A 20,680-nucleotide genomic window follows, 5' to 3' on the forward strand; every position below is an offset into this window, starting at 1 on the left:
GGAAAATAAATACAAACATTTTATAGAAATACTTAAGGATGATAAAGGAGAAATGGTATATCGCTAATAAGTTTCAAAAATATTATAGTCGGCTGTATGATGTGAGTTCCAGAAATCAAAAAGAAAAAAAAGAGGAGGAAATAAAGGAAAAGAGACTAGAATATTTAAAGGAAGTGGAACTGCCAAGAATAACATGAGAAAAATTAGAGGCCCTAGAGAGACCTATTACCCTAGAGGAAATTAATATGGCCTTAAAAAATACAGCTAAAGGAAAGAGCCCGGGACTGGATGAATATACGGTGGGGTATTATAAAAATCGCAGTGATCTTTTGGTCCCCAAAATGTGTAGCTACAGTATATGAATGCAATAGGAGAAGGGCTGGAAATGAGAGAGGAATCAATGCAGGTCCATATAATGATCATATTCAAAGAAGGGAAAGATCGTACACAGTGTGCTAGTTATAGGCCAATATCTTTATTAAATGTTGATACTAAAGTGTATGCTAAAGCGTTGGCAATTAGACTAAAAGATTTGATGCCGGAGTGGATACACCTCGATCAGGTAGGATTCATTCCTGGAAGAGAAGGTAGAGATAATGGCTTGAGATCATTGTTCCTCTTACAAAAGGTAAAAAGAGAAAAATTGCCAGCTTTACTTCTGTCAATAGATGCTAAAAAGGCTTTTGATAGGGATAACTGGGATTTTATGATGGATATGCTAGAGAAATTGAAATTAACAGGAATAAAGTTTGGACAAGTGGAGCATAAAGTGGCAGCATATGCTGACAATATGTTGTTTTATATAGTAAACCCTAGAATAATGTTGCCTAACTTGAATGAAATTGCTAAAACAATATGGGGAGATATCAAATCTGAAAATATCAGGCAAACTATATTCCATTAGTAAACTAAATAAAAGGAGAACTGGGGAGGTTGTCAAAAGGCGGCGCTTCCTGGATAGGTCATATAAACCTGGTAAAGATGGTGCTAGTCCCAAAAATCTTGTATAAGTTCCATATGCATCCAATATATATACCAGTATCCTTTATATAGAAGATGATATGTAGGTTTATCTGGGCAATAAAAAAAAAGAGAATTAGGCACAAGACACTTTGTAGGGCAAAAGGTAATAGGAGTTTGGGGTTGCCAAATGTTAAGAGTTACTACCAAGCAGTGTTACTTTCACGAATAATAGATTGGTTATTTAATTCACAAAGAAAAAGTTTGGTGAATATGGAAGAGACGTTGAGTAAGACACAGTTAGGAAAGATGGTTTGGGTCCCACACAAGTTTTGCACATTAGATGGGAACATCAGCTCACTGACAGAAAATTTTTAGTGTTTGGGACAGATTGCATAAACAAAAAGGATGGAAATATAATTTGGGTATGATCCCCTTGGTGGGAACGGAGTATTTCCCACCTGGGAAAAATAAAATCTATGGGAAATGGATTAAAAATCAGAACACAAGCTTAAAAGATATATTAAGGGGAATATGCACACTTTTTTTGATTTAAAGGAAAAAAAAAGATTTATTTTTCACTTTAGATGAATAGCGGTATGGTCAACTTGCTCAGTTTGTTCCAACACTTCCACTACCACTGAGGATGTTGAGGGATCAGTACCCGCTGGAGAAATTGCTGAATTTAACTATAGCCCTGAAACAGGGCACCTCTAAGATATACAAGATCCTTATGGATATAGAAGGTACTGACCCCCCCCCTCCCGTTCTTGGGAAAAGGAGAGTGGGAGCTGGGATCAAAGTTGTGCAAGCAACAGAGGAATAATTTATTTAAATTAGCACATGAGGTAACAAACATTAGCACGGTGGAAATGAAGTATAAATGCATGGCTAGATGGTATATCACACCGAGTAAAACACATAAACAACAAGCAGTAATTTCACCTTTATGTTGGAGAGGTTGTGGAGGAAAGGGCACGATGGCATATGTATGGTGGGAATGCCCGAAGATACAAGAAATACTGGAAGGAAGTATTAAAATATGTTTAGGAAATATGTGGGATTACTATACAAAGAGATCCGTGGAGTTGTTTTTTGTATAAATTTGAATCTTTGACAAAACTACGCAAGAACATGGTACCTTACCATCTAGTTAGCGTGGCTAAGGGTCTGATTCCTAAATTTTGGCTTGTCCCTGACCCACCGAGTATGAATGACTGGGTTAATAGAGTAAATAACATTTATAGGTTGGAGGAGTTGTGTCATACTGAAGAGGATAAAATGGAAAAATTTAGGAAAACATGGAGTAAGTGGTTGGTCTTTAAAACAACTAAAAGATATTTGGAAATACTTGGCGGTGGAAACATTCTGCTTTGGGGGTGTTTTTCTGCCAAGGGGACAGGACAACTGCACCGCATCAAAGGGACGATGGACGGAGCAATGTACCGTCAAATCTTGGGTGAGAAACTTCTCAGGGCATTGAAAATGGGTCGTGGATGGGTGTTCCAGCATGACAGTGACACGGCCAAGGCAACAAAGGAGTGGCTCAAGAAGAAGCACATTAAGGTCCTGGAATGGCCTAGCCAGTCTCCAGATCTTAATCCGATTGAAAAGCTGTGGAGGGAGCTGAAAGTTCGAGTTGCCAAACGTCAGCCACCAGACCTTAATGACTTGGAGAGGATCTGCCAAGAGGAGTGGGCCAAAATCCCTCCTGAGAGGTGTGCAAACCTGGTGGCCAACTACAGGAAACGTCTGACCTCTGTGATTGCCAACAAGGGATTTGCCACCAAGTACTAAGTCATGTTTTGTGAAGGGGATCAAATACTTATTTCCCTCATGAACATGCAAATCAGTGCATAAATTGTTAGACATGCTGTCAGGAATGGACTTGCCAATGGTGGTGGGACTCACCTGCCTTGTGGGCTGCAGTACCAGGGCTGGCCAGCTGGTGCTCTCAGCAACCAGAAGCTCACTCCTGCAGTCGGCCATCACCTGAGGCTGATTGCAGGAGGTGTATTTAAGGAATGGCCAGACCTGGAGTCAGGGCCTTGGTGTATGTTTCCCATGAGCCCCTGTACCTGCATCCTGTCTGCTTCCTGCCTGATTCCTGATTCTGCTTGATCCTGACCCTGAATGAACTCTGCCTGTCCTGACTTTGGCTATTCCTGACCACTCTCCAGCCTGCTCCTTTGGTACCTTGTCTGCCTGATTGTTCCTGACCCGGCCCGTCTGACTACGCTCTGCCTACTCCTTTGTGTCTTGTCTGCCCGATGATTCCTGACCCGGCCCGCCTGACCACTCCACCTCACCAGCCCTGACTGCTCTTATCTGTGTACATTCCGTTATCAGTTGGAGGTTTGGTTTTGTTATATTGTGCGTTATATTTGTTTGTGTATAACCCTTAATAAATTATATTGTTATACCATACTTGAGCCTGCGTTTCCCTGTGTCAGTTCACGCATCTCTGGTCTTACTGGGAGCCCTGACACATGCATTTCTTTTGAATTTTGTGCTGCTATTCTGTCTCTCGGTGTTACAGTACACCTACCATTCAATTTTTAGACTGATCATTTCTTTGTGAGTGGGCAAACATTCAAAATCAGCAGGGGATCAAATACTTATTTCCTTCACTGTATGGATTGTATGACATTGTTTGTCTAGGCCTGGAAACCAGGACGTAACTGGAGAAATGTTAAAAAGAAAAGTTTAAAACAAGTATATATGATATATTTTCCTAACTATTCACTAATGCTAGTAGCATAGCGATTAAAGTGATTGTAAAGGCAATTTTTTTTTCTTTTAAAACAACAAACATGTTATACTTACCTGCTGTGTGCAGTGCTTTTGCACAGAGCAGCCCGGATCCTTCTCTTCTGGGGTACCCTTCCTGCTCTCCTGGCCCTTCCATCCTATTGAGTGCCCCCACAGCAAGCAACTTGCAATGGGGGCACCCTAGCAGGCTCGGAGTCCATTCAACGGAGCCACGGCCTGGCCCTGCCCACTCTCCCTCCTCATTGGCTCACTAGCTGTGATTGACAGCAGTGGGAGGCAATGGCTCCTTGTGCTGTTTCAGCCATTAAGAAGAGGGAGTGCAGGGATAGCTGAGACTCCAGTGCACATCGCTGGATCAAGAGGATGCTTAGGTGTGTATTGGGGGGGGGGGCTGCTGCATAGAGAAGGTTTTTTACCTTTATGCATAAAATGCATGAAGGTAAAAAACCTACTACATTTGGAACCACTTTATCAATAGTCAATGTTGATTGAAATAGTGAAATTCTGCTTTAAATACATTCTTCTCTTCATGTTATACAAATGAAATGAGGGGTAAAATAAACAAAACAGTACTAATAATAACATTGTGTTGAATGCACCCCTCTTGCTGACAGAAAAAAACCCTAGAAAACCTAATGTGAATAATTCAGTAGGATCAGATTTGCTACCAATATTCAAAAAAGGGCCAAGATAAATGTCAGAAAACTAGAGACCAGTCATCCTAACATCAATTTTATGCAATGTATTGGCATGAATAGTGAGGCAATATCTGAGAATTACCAGAAAAAAACAGTATCATTAGTAGCAACCAATATAGATTATTTATAAAGGACCATTCTTTGTCAGGCCAACTGTTTAACATTCTTAGAAAGTGAGTAAATAAAGAGTCCACGCCTGTAGGAGATAGGTAGAGTTGATTGCCCTTTGACATCACATGGTGGTTTTACATGCTGTCACAAGCTATTCAGCAATAACATGCAGTGCCAAGCTGCAGCAAGCAAGGCCAGAAAACTATTAGCATGCATTACAATACAAATGTAATAAATGCTCTGCTGTGTTTGTAAGAATAAGTTATGCAAATAAAAAGTATCTAATAGCAGATTGGAACAATTTGTTTAACCCAGTGGGTAACACCATTATTTCTATAGTGCAGTAAATATACCAAAAACACATACATATAAAATCAGTGGGTTAAAAAACCATAAATTGAACAAAGTCAAATAAAAAAAATATAAAATAGTGGTTATTTAGATAAATAAAATAAAGTCCACATAAGTGAAATAGACTTTTGCATATTTGAGAGCTCCAGCACCACTCCAAATAAAGCTGTGTTTCCTCAGTTTCACTGCCATCACCACATGCAGCATCTTACCAAATGGGTATACCCCAAACTATAACTAGGTCTACAACAGCCTGTTTGAATCAGGGATCAGCAGGAACAGCTCCACCCCCAATGTATTTCAACCAACAGGGGATCCCCTTGAAAATGTCATATTGGATGAGATGCAATTCGTGTACATGCGATTGCTTTCCATTTCTATGTGCGCTACATGGTGATTTTGCCTTAACCTGCCCAAGAAAATGAAGATTGTCTTATGTTTGTGAACATTCTTAGAAGGAACAAGTGGGTTATCACTTTTTTCCAGGTCTAAAAAATGCATACTCAGTTTGTGGATAGATTTATTTTAAACAAATCACATATATTTTGATGTTTTGAAAAAGATGGCGTTGCTGATATGTCTGTATTTTCCATTAAACATCCCCTTAGAATGGAAAGGTATCTAAAAACAAGAAGAAAAAAATGAAAAGGCAACAAAAGCGCCAGCAAAAATTGCTAGAAGAGCGACTGAGAGATATTCACAACATGGAGGAACTAGGATCTAGTAACAGCTGTTTTCTAGACCATTGTTACCTGATGCACCATGATCAGGTCTGCAATTGCCACCAGGGAAGCCATGAAAATGTTGACAAGATGGAGAGTGAGTATTTGGTATCTATTATATATCTGTTATTATATAGTCATAACATAATGTTGTATTAGCAATCTAACATCACCAAAATAAGAAGAATAGCTTAGGAGAAATTAAGTTTGTTAAAGGACTAGATATCACAAACAATTGCTATTTTCCATAAAGTACTGCTTTCATGCGTCTTATATCCTTTTTTTCATCTCAGTGGTGGACACTCTGCCTACATGTACATAGATGGGCTTCTTGATTTTTACAATTATGCATAAGAATTTGTGTGTTTGTCATGGCCACATGTAATCTCCATCAAGGGTGTTTGTAGCAAAGTGACAATACAACAGCATAATTAAGAGGCAGTTGTCACCCTTAATAGTAAGTGCCTGAGCAGGATCGGCATGTATTATTTTAATGAAAGATTTTAAAATATTGAAAACAACTTCTGAAATGGCAGGATCGGCATGTATTCTTCATGTATTCCCTCTCCAGAGATCTTAATGTTCCTGTGTCCACTGTGCACAACAAGGCGTTTACAGCCCATGGCACTGTAGCTGACCTCCCTGGAAGTGAATGAAAGAGAAAAATTAATCAAAGATTGCAACAAAGGTTAATATAAGTCGTATAAGACATAAGTCGCCATCTGAATGAAGAGGAACGCTATGGTAGGAGACCCAGGAGGACCACACTGCTGACACAGAAGCATAAAAAAGCCAGATTGGAGTTTGCCAATACTGGATGTCTTGACCGTGTGCATGACATTAGAATTCTTTGGTAGTCTTCAGATTTTATAATGTGCAAAGTAGGACCCAGTGTCAGAAAGTTGGGTCTCCATCAGAGATCCCATGATCTGCATGTCTTATGGCTGGACAAAGCACACGTCAAAAAGCACCCTGAAATGGTTTAAGACTGGAGAGTACTGAACTGGCCAGCAATAAGTCCAGATCTTAGTTGGGAAAAGGAACAGCAGTTGGGAAAAGGAACCCTTCCAATCTGAGAGACCTGGAGCAGTTGGTAAAAGAGAGGTGGTCCAAAATTCCAGTATAGATGTGTAAGAAACTAATTGAATTCACAGGAAGCTATTGATTTCAGTAGTGTGCTACCAAATATTAAATTGAGGGTGCCATTAATTTTGTCCAGTCCATTTTTGGAGTTTTGCGTGGTATGTGTCAGATTTGGCTTTTTGTTTCTCCACTTTTTTGTGTCATACCAATACAAACAAAAGAAATAAACATGAGAATGCCTAAACATTTGTAATTGCAACAGTTTTCTGAGCGAAGCAGTGTTTTATCTGATAGAAATGCAGGGGTGCCAATATTTTTTTGCCATGGCTGTATGTCATTCACTCTCACTGGAAAGCTCAAATGAGCTTATATGCCTACAAAAGAGGTGGAACGGTTGAGCAGCACTTTCAGTTGTGTACATTGATTCAAGTATTTACTTTAGGCTAATCTCCTTTGCATATGTATTTTTTCAGAGGTTTTAAAGTGGTTAAGACAGTTATATTGGTAACATGCTGTAGAACAGAATGTCATCTCTTTCTGATCTCATCTGGCTTATGTAATTTTTCTCACTGGGAAGCCCCTAGACAAAGATGTGTAATGGTTGAGCAGTACTATCCTTCAACTGTGTAATATAAAGCCATGTCGTTGTATTGGCACTTAAAAATAATACCTTTTTTTCCCACAATAGATCTTATCCCTTCTGTCCCTGCAGACAATGAGGGTGCAGACTCCTCTCTGGGAAGCGGAGGGACCACATGTCTTGCTCAGAGCCCTCAGTCATCTGGGACATATGAGAACTGCAATGGATTTGGTACAGTCCCTCGTTGCATTAGCCCAGACACACACACCTCGGGCTTCTCTAGCTCAGCCTTTTCTGCCACCTCCGGCTCTGCCATATCTGGGTATTCTGGATATCGAGAAAGAGGAGGACTTTTGTCTCCAAATTGTAAGTTTGCCCTCATTTTAAAATTCTTGTTGCCAGGCTGGCTCCGGTTTAAACACTTAATGAGTTATTGATGAAAAAGTCAGCATGAAGTCAGAACTCCTGATCTGCGTACTTCTTGCAGGTCAATGTCGTAGGATATGTTCACATTACTGAATGTCAGCAATGCATGCTTTCACGACATGCAGAGACGCACAGTGGTGCCAATAACTTCTAATTGGACTTCTTTTCCAAGTTTCTCATGTGTAGGGCAACCCTTTGAAATAAATTGCATGCCCTACATGCGATGCATGGAAACATGCCCATGCTTGGTTGTGCCTGTTGACATGATCCAAACCTTTAGAGAGTATTAAACCACTGGATTAGTGAGGTAGCCAGGTAAACTTAATTTTAGATACTCTACTGCTGCTTACGTTGTAACACCTGAATTTCAAACACTTCCTACAACCACTTTCTACTTCCTGAGTGCCATGGTCTTCCTGCTTAATTACATGCCAAAACTTTATGGTTTCAGGTGCATAATTACTTAACTTGCTAGAGAACACATCTTCTCTCCCATAATAGAGCAGGGTAGGATGAGCGTCCACTCGTAACCAAATATATAGTAAGTACACCTAAGAAAGAGAAGAAATGAAAGCACCTGTCCCTTAATCCTTTATTAATTACATGAAATGACAAACATATACGTAATGAAATAAATAATAAACCTCTGTGCCAGTTCCAACAAAAGGAATAAATAGACATTTTTGTCTTATTTAAATTGCAGCACTGCACTTGAACATGTACCCCCAGTAAGTCACCTATAGAACTATGTAGTGAGTGGTAATAATAGGATTTTTAACTTACATGTAATTTCCTTCTCTTGGAGTACAGTTCAGGACACTGGATCTTTAATCTTAACCATGGGTTTTATGCAGCTACCTTCAGGTATTGGACCATGGCAAAAAAGCTACAGGCCTCAGTTCTTTAACAGAAGGGAGATTATAGGTGTAGCACTGCCCCCTTAGGAGTCACTAGAGATTTGGGTCCCCCTATAGTCTTGCACAGCCAGGTAACACGAATTTCCTCCCAGACATGCACTCCAGAGACAGTAAACAGTCCTTAAACTTGTTTTTTTGGAATTTATTAGGGGATTGAAACTTGGATGGGGATGAGGGCTAGGGAGAGGGATTTCTTTTCTTGGAGAGCTGTCCAGCCTCTCCTTGTGTACTTTCTCAGACCCCAGATAAAATCTCCTCTTCACCCAGCTGCCTGAGGGAAACCATGGCCAAGAGGTCCCAGAAGCTGCCACCTTAAATGAAAGCAGTCCCAGATGGTGGCTAGTCTGGTTTCCCACCCGAATACCCTTTCCCCTTATGCAGCCCAAGGGGTGTGGGGCTACTTACTTCTGAGGCTGAGAGATCCTCCCTTCCATTTCCTCCCTTCCAGTAACTGTATGCAGGCCCCTCTCCTGGTCCCCCTCCCAGGCTCTACACACCATCCTGCTCACTCCATCTTCCACCTGAACTCTCCTGCTGCTGAGCAGGCTCTGCCACTCTTAAGGGCTGTTCTGATCCTATGCCATGCCTCCTGCTTGGGGATTGGTCAAGATCCCTTAAGAGTGCAGACCAGCCACTCCTCACCCCCACCCACTTCTCTAGGTCTCTAGATCAGGGGAAAGTTCTAGAGAGCTGATCTGCAGAGCCTCTCAGCCCTGACCAAAATTTGACCCCTCTTGACTATTTCTCCCTGACTACTGCTCAGCCTCTATCTAAAAAAATAATCAACTAGCTCCCCCTAGCTGTCCTAGGAAGGTGCTACATAGGGAAAGGGATGTGCTGAGTGGAGCTCTCTGCCGGAGCACTGAGAACTGAGTGATCAACAGTCTTTTGATTGCTCCTTTCTCAGTCTTATAGGCGGCAGGGGACATTGGTGCAATGCTGCATCCACCTAGGATTATGAATAGTATGATTTCTAGAAAAAAAAAAGCAAAACACCCTAAACTTCTCTTTTAACCATGGGACATCTAAAAGCAGTCCAACTGGAGAGTGAGCAACACAACAAACAAATGCTATTCGGCCCACAAGCAAGTCAAAAGAAGGCCAAAGAAGACCTCAGGGACAAGGCTTGAAGTAGTGAGAGGTACCTAAATCTCAGGGTTTCTTTTTTTTTTTTTTTTTTCTGTTAGTCACATGATTATTTCATAAGCTGGAAACTACATTTCTAGGGGAATTCTGGGCATCAGCAAGAAGACTACAGTATGTCTGATTTTCTTTACAGTTTTAGAAAATACAACTCTCGTAGTCTGAACTAGAAAGTTAATTTTTAGTAAAAAGTAAATATAGAAATACAGTATGTAACAAGTATGGATAATCTGCTAATGTTTTAACAAAAATGGAGTTACCCTGCAATTGTTAACCTGTTTTAATTTAAGACCAGACTCCTTTAATTCTAAAAGCAACTTATTTGTAAACTTCACACTTGAAGTATAACTAAATGCAAACATTTTTTTAAGTTTTGGATAGAGTGGAGGTGGAATAGAACTCGTTAGGTTTTTTTTTTTTCCCCCACAAAGTTTATTAAGAAAATAACTCAATAACTCAAAGCATACAAATTGTACACGGAGATACAATGTGCCAATGAAAAATGCAGTAGAAAACAAATAACAGATGTCAAACAGTAAGAGATACTAAGGTAAACAGACTGAGAAAGCGATCTCGTGTCGCACGTATTGTTAATAAAGTTCGACTAGAAAAAAAAGAGTATATGTTCGCAAGCAAGAATAAAGTCACACATGGCGCATGCGCGGCCAGGGATGATGGCAGACGTGTTCTGCTGAGCTCCGCTCATCCCCGGCCAGGAGTGACTCACCCGCTCCGCACTACAGCTGATCTTCTGCCTCGGGTGAGTCACGTTTCACCAAGCACCCGGCCCAGCACCAGGGAGAGGCTTCTATGGGGAAGATAGGGCGCTGGAAGCCCCCCTCCCCGCAGCCTCAGGACCCGCGGCCCTCGCCTCTGCGGCGCTTCCTATATAGGCCGCAATCCCCGGCCTCTAGTGAGGATAGAGGTCCGAGGAACGATCCCGGACCTCTAGCGGCCGCGGAGGGTACTGCACCCTGTATAATCCCAGCACAGCTGCAAACCTCTGCTCCGATCCTTCCACACATGGGGGATCATGACCCCCAATTGACAGCAGGAGAGGCTATGGACAACCCTACTCCAGGGGGTCTCCCTGCCCCTGGTCTGAATCTTCAGCAGACAAAGTCGTCTCCTCTGCTCACAATCTCCGCGTTAGACGACAAGCTGCAAATTTTTTTACGAAACATTACCGCCTCTATAGCCGCTGAAGTGGGAAAAGTGGCTAATGAGCTCAGAGGGGAAATAGCCCAGATTGGGGACCGCACGGATAAGCTGGAAAGTAAGTTTGATGATTTGGTGCAATACGTTCACGTTTTGGAGGAAGATAATGCCTATCTGAAACATCCCATGTCCCAAATGCAGCTCCAGCAAGAGGACCTGGAAAACAGGGAACGGCGCCAAAATATCTGTATACGTGGTTTGTCCGAATCTGTTGCTGATGCTCAATTGCACTGCCATCTACTGTCCTTCATCGATACTGCCCCCATGGTCCCAGAAGCAGATTGGCGGATGGATAGGGCCCATCGCTCTCTGGGCCCTAAACCGATTGAGGGAACCAGTCCACGTGACGTTATAGTCCGCTTCCACTACTTCCAAAGTAAAGAAGCCTTACTATCAGCAGCCCGCCACAAATCTTCTTTGGAGTTTAAAGGTGATAAACTCCAACTCTTCTGTGATCTTTCTCCGATTACTCTTGCTAAGCGACGGGCTTTTAAGCCGATCACCACACATCTTCAACATCATCGTGTCCTGTATCGTTGGGGGTTCCCCTTTAAGCTGGTGGTTGTTAGGGACAACACTCATGTTGTCCTCCGTGATCTTCAAGAGGCGGATTCTTTCCTTAAGCAGTTGGGACTTCCACCTCTACCTGATGATATGTCCTCGCCGCCGCCTACTCCATCCTGTCCTTCTGCCACCCCTTCCAAGATATGGACACCAGTCCGCGGAGGTCGGAGGAGACGCACACCGCAACGTCCACGCCCTCCCCGATCAAGCGACCCTCCTGCCTGATGATTTTCAGGGGTGATCTTTTGTGCCGAATTGGGTGTTTTGTTCGGCCATAGCCTTGCTGGGTGCATTTTATTTTTATTTTGTTCTTGTTTTCTCTGGCCGGGTTTGACGTCCTCCCGGAAGTGTCGGATGTCGTGCTGCCCTCGATACTGTCTAGCCAATGGCCTAGATGACTTGGGCTTAGTTGACGTTCCCAAGTTTATATCCTTGCGGATACCTGCTCTTCATTGTGTATTTTTTTCTGTTGTGTTATGTTTTCTGTTTTCTGTTTTTTTTCTTTTTACTACATCGATGGTAATTTTTCCATTTGTCATGCTAATACATGTAGCCCAGCCACTGTTATTCTATAATGGCTTTGAGGTTTCTGTCATACAATGTTAAGGGCCTCAACTCTATTCAAAAAAGGTGGATGGCTTTGAAGGAATTTCGATCCTCAGGAGCAGATATCATTTTTGTCCAAGAGACCCATTTCAAATCTACAGGCTCCTTTCGTTTTGCATCGAGATTTTTTCCCCGTGCCTACTCGGCTTTTGATCCTTCTGGGAAGGCCGGAGCGGCAATTTTGATTGGGTCACATTGCTCCCTTCGGGTTGTTTCCTCCAAAGTTGACCGACAGGGTCGTTTCATTCTTCTGGAGTGTATGTTTGGTGAGACTCCCCTAGTTCTGCTGAATTTATACGCCCCTAACACAGGCCAATTGCAATTTCTATCCCAAACACTCGCCAAACTGGATTCCTTTTCCACTTCGCAGGTGATAGTTGGGGGAGATTTTAATCTGATTCTTTCCCCCCATAAAGACAGGAAGGTTCTTTTTGAGTCCTCTCCCTCGAAGCGGCAATGCTCCTCTTCAAAATCCTTTCGTAGATTAATTAGGGGGCATCGTCTCTTTGACGCATGGCGGATTAAACATCCTCTCCATAAACAGTTCACTTTTTACTCTACCCCTCACCGTAGTTATTCTCGCCTAGACCATTTTTTCGTTTCTGCTCCATTGCTTCCACTTCTGGTCTCTTCTGATATTAATCCCATTACTTGGTCCGACCATGCCTCTTTGACTTTAAACCTTTTTTTCCCCCCTCTTATATCCAAACCTTGTCATTGGCGCCTTAATGAGACCTTTCTTTCCACAGACCATCTTAGAGATGAATTATCGCAGGGACTTGATACTTATTTCACCCATAATGTTGGTTCCGTAAACTCCTCCTCAACTCTATGGGAGGCTCACAAGGTGGTTTTTCGAGGGCTCTGTATTTCTATGGGTTCTCGTTTAAAAAAGTCCTCGGCAAGTGCTAGGGCTTCCCTCGTACAAGAGCTATCTTGGGCGGAAGGTCGGTTATTGGCTAAGCCATCTATTCCTGGGCTCCAGAGGGTAATTTCTCTACGGGATCAGGTTAAAGCTCTTGACTCCAGTAGGACTGCTCAATCCCTCCTTTGGGTCAAGCAGAAATTCTATGAATTTTCCAATAAGCCCCATCGTATGTTAGTCAATCGTCTCAAAGCTCAGTCCCCTTCCACGATGCCTGACTTACTAATACAGCCAGATGGAAGCCCCACTTACGATCCTCGGGCTATGGCAACTCTTTTTGGCTCATTTTACGGGAAATTGTATAACTGTTTAACCCCGGACCTGCACCCACCCCTCACACAGTCATTATTTGATAATTTTTTTGATACATTGTCACTCCCGAGTATTTCACCTTCGGACACTGCCACCCTTAATGCTGACATTACCCTAGAGGAATTACTGGACACAATCAAACTTCTCCCTTCTCGTAAAGCTTCGGGACCGGACGGATTGTCCTACTCCTACTATAAAACATTTATTGGTATTCTGGCACCGCATCTCCTCTCTCTATATCACGATCTTTTTAAGGGAATTATACCTCAGACTGAATTCTCCCGTGCATATATCTCAGTCATCCCTAAACCCGATAAGGACCATTCTATCGTGGACAACTACCGCCCCATTGCCCTACTCAATTCCGATTATAAGATTTTTACCAAAATTTTAGCCAACTGATTGTCCGGAATCATCTCCAAGATCATACATAGGGATCAAGTGGGCTTTGTACATGCCAGACATGCCGCAGATAACACTAGAACTATTGATCTGGTTGATCTGGTTAACAGGTCCTCTACCCCTACAGTGTTATTAAGCTTGGACGCTCAAAAAGCTTTCGACCGTTTAAGCTGGCCTTTGAAACCAAATCTCTCCAAGACCATGAACATATAAATGTTCATGGTCTTGGAGAGATTTGGTTTCAAAGGTCCATTTGTAGCAGCTTTGAAGGCCCTCTATTCATTCCCCCTTTCACAGGTCAGATTAGCTTCTTTTCTCTCGCCTCCCTTTCAGATGTCAAAGGGAACGCGTCAGGGCTGCCCACTCTCTCCTTTACTGTTTATTCTTTGTCTGGAACCTCTAGCCATCGCTATTAGGTCAAACCCGGATATTCGCGGGATACAGTCACATTCCCATGAGTACAAATTATCGTTATTTGCAGATGGCATTCTTCTCACGCTTACGAGTCCCCATACTTCTTTACCGATTTTGCATAAGTCCTTGAAACAATTTGGGGCTATTTCAGGTTACAAAGTCAATACGTCCAAAACTGAGGCACTCCCAATACATATCCCACCTATCGTTTTGTCCTCGCTTCAGGAAGCCTTTCCCTACCGGTGGTGCACACACTCTTTAAAATATTTAGGTACTAATATTTATCTCTCTTACCAATCCATATACGAGGCCAATTTCCCCCCTTTGTTTATAGCAATCTCTCGCTCTCTGAAACGTTGGGATGCCTTGCCCATCTCTTTTCTCGGTCGCATTAACGTTCTAAAAATGACCGTGTTACCCAAACTCTTGTACTTGTTTGCAACTCTCCCCGTTCCCGTTCCTATGTCCAAGCTTCACTCGCTTCAGAAATCTTTCCTACACTTTATCTGGCACAATATGCGGCACAGGATTGCACGTTCTGTTCTGCTTTCTCCGCGTTCTAGGGGAGGTCTGGGAGCGCCGGATATAATCAAGTATTATTATGCAACTCACCTTAGTTTTCTTCTGTCATGGTCCACGCAACACCCTCCCAACACATGGACTGAGATTGAATCTTTACAACTGTCCCCAGTTCATCCATGTTCCCTTCTTTGGTCCACCGCGGCAGTGGATGTCTCTTCCTTCCGCCATCTATTCCTTGGTCCCATGCAATTTTCATTGACGGTATGGCAGAAATGTAAGACTCAATTTACTCTAGCCTCTGAATGCTCCCCTTTGACAAATATCCTCTACAACCCTAACCTGCCAGACAATATGGCCATATCTCGGATGTCTCTTTGGGTGGTATCTAACCTTTTTCAATTGCGTCACTTGGTACATCCGGTGACTCGTAAATTACATTCCTTCCCGGATCTCCAGAAAAAAGCTTCTTTACCTCCTCATCACCTATATATATATTTCCAAATACGCCATTTTTTCTCTACTCTATCACCCTCATTGATCCTGGGGAAGCCTACACCCTTCGTACGTTTATGTATGCAGAGCCCCCACCAAAGGGGTATTATCTCCAATACTTATAAAATTCTTATGGCTGCATCCCCTTTATCTAATGAAACTCACCTTTACATGCGTAGGTGGTCTCAGTTTGTACAACGTGATATTGATTTACTGACGTGGAAGAATATTTGGGTAAATGCATCTAAATCTTCTGTTTGTGTGGTTTTTAAGGAAAACATTTATAAGATTATGATGTTATGGTACAAAACACCTGAGGTTCTTCATGCTTTCAACCCGAGTGCTTCTCCTGTCTGCTGGCGCTGTGGTAAGGATTCAGGTTCTCTCTATCATATTTTTTGGACTTGTAAATCTATTGTTCCTTTTTGGGAGGATGTCCGTTCCTTGTTGCAATCAATGCTGCATGCCTCGCTCCCTTTTGACCCTCTGCATTTTTTGCTGGGCTTGCCATTCCCGGGTCTATCTAATCCAGCCAGAAAACTTGCTGCTCACGTGTTGACCGCGGCCAGGAGAAGTATTCCTATGGGTTGGTTATCTTCTACTCCCCCCACACTGCTGACTTTGTACCAACTTATTGCTGAAGTTAGACGGATGGAGTATTTGACTGCTTTACATAATTGTTTGCTGTATTTGAGTTGATTTGGCTCCCGTGGGATTCCTTCATTTCCTCTTTGCCGGCTCGAATCTAAGATCCTGATTGTTTCTGCACTGATTTTGTATGACTTTGTATGATTCTATTGGACATGATTATATGTAGTTATGCCATCGATGTTTCTCTCTGTTCTGTTTATAATTTACTTATTTGAAAACCAATAAAAATTGTTAATACAAAAAAAAAAAGAATAAAGTCACACACTAACCATAATAAGGCTTAAGAATTCCACAAGACTGGCAGGGTCGTTTGTTTGCACCCCCATATGTCTTGCATCATAGAGTAGCAGGGTAGGGGGGCAGAGGATATGATTAGAGGTTCTGGACATCTTGTAAAGGAACGAGGGTGCAAAGGTATACAGAGCTCAATACTATCCAAAAGGTAGAACAGAGGTAACACTAAGAGGTTACCAATGTGTGGGGAGATGTCTGTGAATTGGAAGAGGCACATGTGCTGGTGTAGTATGGGTATGTGATTAGGACACCTATGGGCAGGGGAATGAGTGCAAATGTAGGAGGAGAAATCTTGTAATGTTTTTATTGCTGTAGAAAGTGGCAACCTCCCAAATCTATAACTGGCCTATACAGCAAGGTGCATATAAAAGGTCAATGCACAGCATAAACAAACAAAATATTGCCCTGCACACTTACTGACCACCAACAAAACAACCAAATTGGCCGTCTCACAATTTGCGGTAATAACAGAGGGTTTAGTTTGCACACATATGCGTAAGTCACAATGCCGAATGATGGCTACTGCATGGTTATCCAGTTCTGGGAGGGCGTCATATTATGCACCCCCCCGCGCGCCCCAGTGGACACAGCTGATTACATGATGAGATAAAAGGCCAATCACGTCACAGAGCAGATCGGCACTGATCATCAGGTCACTGATGATCAGTGCCTTGCAGTGCTGCCCAAACAGTGCCACCCACCTGTGCCCAGTAGTGCCTCCCACCAGTGCCCAGCAGTGCCACCCATCAGTGCTGCCCAGCAGTTGCGCCCATTAGTGCCCATCGGTTCCACCCATCAGTCAGTGTTGTCCATCAATGCAGCCAATTAGTGCCCTTCAGTGCTGCCTATTGGTGCTCATCATTGCTGCATATCAGTGCAGCATCATCCGTTCCTCCTCATCAATGCCCACCAGTGCCCCTTCATCAGTGCAACCTATCAGAGCCCATCAGTGCTGCCTATCCGTGCCACCTTATCAGTGCCCATCAGTGCTGCCTATCACTGCCCATCAGTGCGGCCCTATCAGTGCCGCCTCATAAAACACACATCAGTGAAGGAGAAAAATTATTTGTTTTTGCAAAATGTTATAATAGGAACAAAGAAAAACTTTTTTTTCAAATTTTTAACTCTTTTTTTTGTTTAAAGTGCAAAAAATAAAAAACACCAAGTGGCGATTAAATACCACCAAAAGAAATCACAAAAAAATTATAAAAATTTCATATGGGTACTGTGTTGCATGACCATGCAATTGTCATTCAAAGTGCGACAGTGCTGAAAGCTGAAAATTGGCCTGGGCATGAAGGGGGTAAAAGTGCCTGGTAGGCAAGTGGTTAAAAAGGTTCTGATGAGTTCACGACCCAGGTTTAAACCATAATGTTTAAAGCAGCAATTACAGTGTAGTTATATATCTATTTGATATCTAAGGCAAGGGTCGGCAACCCCCGGCACGTGTGCCACACATGGCATGTGGCCGCATTTATGCTGGCATGCGAAGGTTGTGACACCCGACACTTCCACACAGCCAGCTGCCAGATGCTTGCAGCTGGCTACACAGGAAAGAGCCCGGCTACCTCACTCCTGCCTCTGGTCCCACCCACCTTCGTTCCCGGAGACACCTGACCCATCAGCATAGCCAGCTGCCGAGGCTTGCGACTGGCTACACAGGAAGGAGCCTCACTTGCTGTCTTCCACTTCTGTTCCTAGAGACACCTGACCCATCAAGACAGCCAACCGCCCAATGTTTGTGGCTGGTTTCACTGGAAGGAGCCCTGCTACCTCTCTGCCACCTCCGGTCCCACCCACCTCCATTCCCTGGGGTCACATGATCCATCAGCATAGCCAGCTATGCTTGCAAGCTGGTGCTTGCAGCTGGCTACACAGAAAGGAGCCCGGCTACCTCTCTCCTGCCTTTTGGTCCCACCCATCTCCATTCCTAGCGACACGTGACCTATTAGGATAGCCATCCGCCCGATGCCAAATATAAGGCATGCTGTGCCCCCCCAATGGATACTGTGCCTGACCAGCTCCTGCTATCCTCGCACAGGGCACTCAGCAGATCTTGTCCTCCCACACAGCACACAGCTGAAATCAGATTCTTTTACAGATAAATCCTCCATCTGAACATGTATAGCTGCCTGTTATGTTGCTGCTCTGCTGCTGTTCCAATATGGAGATCAGAACAGATCAGAGCTGCAGAAGTCAGCAACACACTGCGCAGATGGAGGCTGTGTCTGTAAACAAATATGATCTCTGCTATGTGCTGTTTGGGGAGGAGGAGCTCTACTGTGTACCTTTTGTTAGCACTGACCCCTGTTCTCTGCCCTGCTGACCTCTGTCCTCTAACCCCATCCTCTGCCCCTCTGACTTCTGTCCTTTGCCCCATTGACCCCTGTTCACTGCCCCACTGACTATGTTCTTTGTCCCACTGACCTCTGCCCCACTGACCCCATTCACTGCCCCGCTAACCCTAGACCTATGCCCCACTGATCCCTGTACACTGTCCCGCTGACCACGTCCTCACCTCTGCTCTGCTAACCCTGTTCTCAGCCCCATTTGCCCCCTGTACACTGCCCCACTCACCCCATCCTCTGCCTGATGACCCCTGTACACTGCCGCGCTGACCCGGTCCTCAGCCCCATTTACCCTTCTACACAGCCCTGCTCACCCCATCCTCTGCCCGCTGACCCCTGTACACTGCCCCACTGACCCGTCCTATGCCTTGCTGAACCCAGACCTCTTCCCCACTGAACCAAGTTCTCTGTCTCCCTGACCCCCATACACTTCCTTACTTGCCCCAGTCCTTTGCCCTGATTACTCCATCCTCTGCCCTGCTAAACACTGTCCTAAGCTTACCCATGTCCCCTGCACTGCTGAACCATGTTAGCTATTGGGAACTACTAATTTACAGGTGCAAGAATTGGGGTTGATATGAGGTGTGAAGGTGCAGAATTTGGGGTGATCTGGAGTCTGAAGGTGCAGGAACTGGGGCTGATCTGAGGCGTGAAGGTGTAGGAATTGTGGTGATCAGAGGTTTGAAGGTGAAGGAATTGAGGTGATCTGAGGCATGATGGTGCAAGATCTGGGGTGATCTGAGATGTGAAAGTGTAGGAATTAGGGTGTTCTGAAGTGTGATAAAGCAGGAGTTGGGGCTGATCGGCAATGTTAAGGTGCAGGAACTGGGGCTGATCTAAGGTGTAAAGGTGCAGAAATTGGGGCTGATCTGAGGTGTGAAGCAACAAGAATTAGGGCTAATTTGAGGTGTGAAGGTGCATGCATTGAAACTTATTTGAGATCTGAAGACTCAGAACTGGGCTGGTCTGAGGTGTGAAGGTGGAGAAATTGTGGTTTATCTGAAATCTAGCTATTGAAAACTACTAATTTTATAGGTGCAGGAAGTGGGGTGATCTGAGGTGTGAAGTTGCAGGAATTAGAGTGATGTGTGAAAGTGCAGGATTTGGGGTGATCTGAGATGTTAAGGTGCAAGAATTGGAGGGATCTGAGGTGTGTTGGTGCAGGGATTGGGCCTAATCTGAGGTGTGAAGGTGCAAAAACTGCAATTGATCTGAGAGGTGACTGTGCAGGAGCTGGGGTGATCTGAGGTTCGAAAGAGCAGGAATTTGTATGATCTGAGGTGTGAAGGTGCAGTCATAGGGGCTTATTTGAGATCTGAAGGTTCAGAAACTGGGGTGAGCTGAGTCGTGAAGGTGGAGAAATTGGGGTTGACCTGAAATCTGATGGTGCAGGAATTGGGGTGATCTGAGGTGTGAAGGTGCAGGAATTGTGGTGATCTGAGGTGAGACGTAAAAATGCAAAGCTCAATAAATGTATTTCTTGCTATTATTCAAGTCATTTACAGCAATAACTATTGAAAATGTGAAGTTTACTATCGCTGGCACTCTCAATTCCTTTGAAACATTTTTTGGCACGCTGTACTCAAAAGGTTGCCTACCCCTGATCTAAGACCTACTTTCTTAGAAGTCAGGGCACACAGGACACATGTACAGCATACCAACACCAATATTGGAATGCAAACAGCATATAGATTAACCATTTGCCGCCCGCCCTATGGCCGAATGGCAGGCGGCAAATATCATCAGCATTCCGGGTGGACGCCATATGGCGTCCTCCCGCACATGCGCAGATTGCGCTCCTGCAGAGCGGCGTGATATGTCACCGGCCGTGTACCTCGGACACGGCTGATGACAGATCTGAGTATCGGCCCCGTTGCCGGTACCATGTGACCTGCTGTGACCAATCACAGCAGGTCACATGACAGTTGTATACAATGGATGGCTTCATTCATGCCATCCAATTGTATACCAGTGTCTAGCTGTGAATGGTCACAGCTAATCACGAGCACATGTCATGTGATTAGCTGTGGCCAAATCACAGCTAAGCACAAAAAAACCCAAAAAAACAAAACCCTGAATGAATCGATGTCATTCAGGTAAATGCTTGCTATAAGCAAATTGTGTAAAAAAAAAAAAAAAAATACTGATCACTTACCCAAAAGTAGTACA

The 20,680-nt window shown here is 43.7% G+C and overlaps 1 protein-coding gene across 1 annotated transcript in view; it reads left to right on the plus strand.

Annotated features, from left to right (window-relative positions):
• SRPK3 (SRSF protein kinase 3) overlaps window positions 1-20,680 on the plus strand; it is a 187,258-nt gene that overhangs the window by 77,879 nt on the left and 88,699 nt on the right. Inside the window, exons 8-9 of the mRNA XM_089660786.1 lie at window positions 5,501-5,711; window positions 7,386-7,643. Coding sequence (XP_089516912.1) covers window positions 5,501-5,711; window positions 7,386-7,643 — 469 coding nt within the window. The remainder of the gene's footprint in view (window positions 1-5,500; window positions 5,712-7,385; window positions 7,644-20,680) is intronic.

This window comes from Staurois parvus, unplaced genomic scaffold, assembly GCF_062004578.1.
Source record: "Staurois parvus isolate SC_StPar_1 unplaced genomic scaffold, SC_StPar_1.0 ptg001272l, whole genome shotgun sequence".
Classification (NCBI taxonomy): Eukaryota; Metazoa; Chordata; class Amphibia; order Anura; family Ranidae; genus Staurois; species Staurois parvus.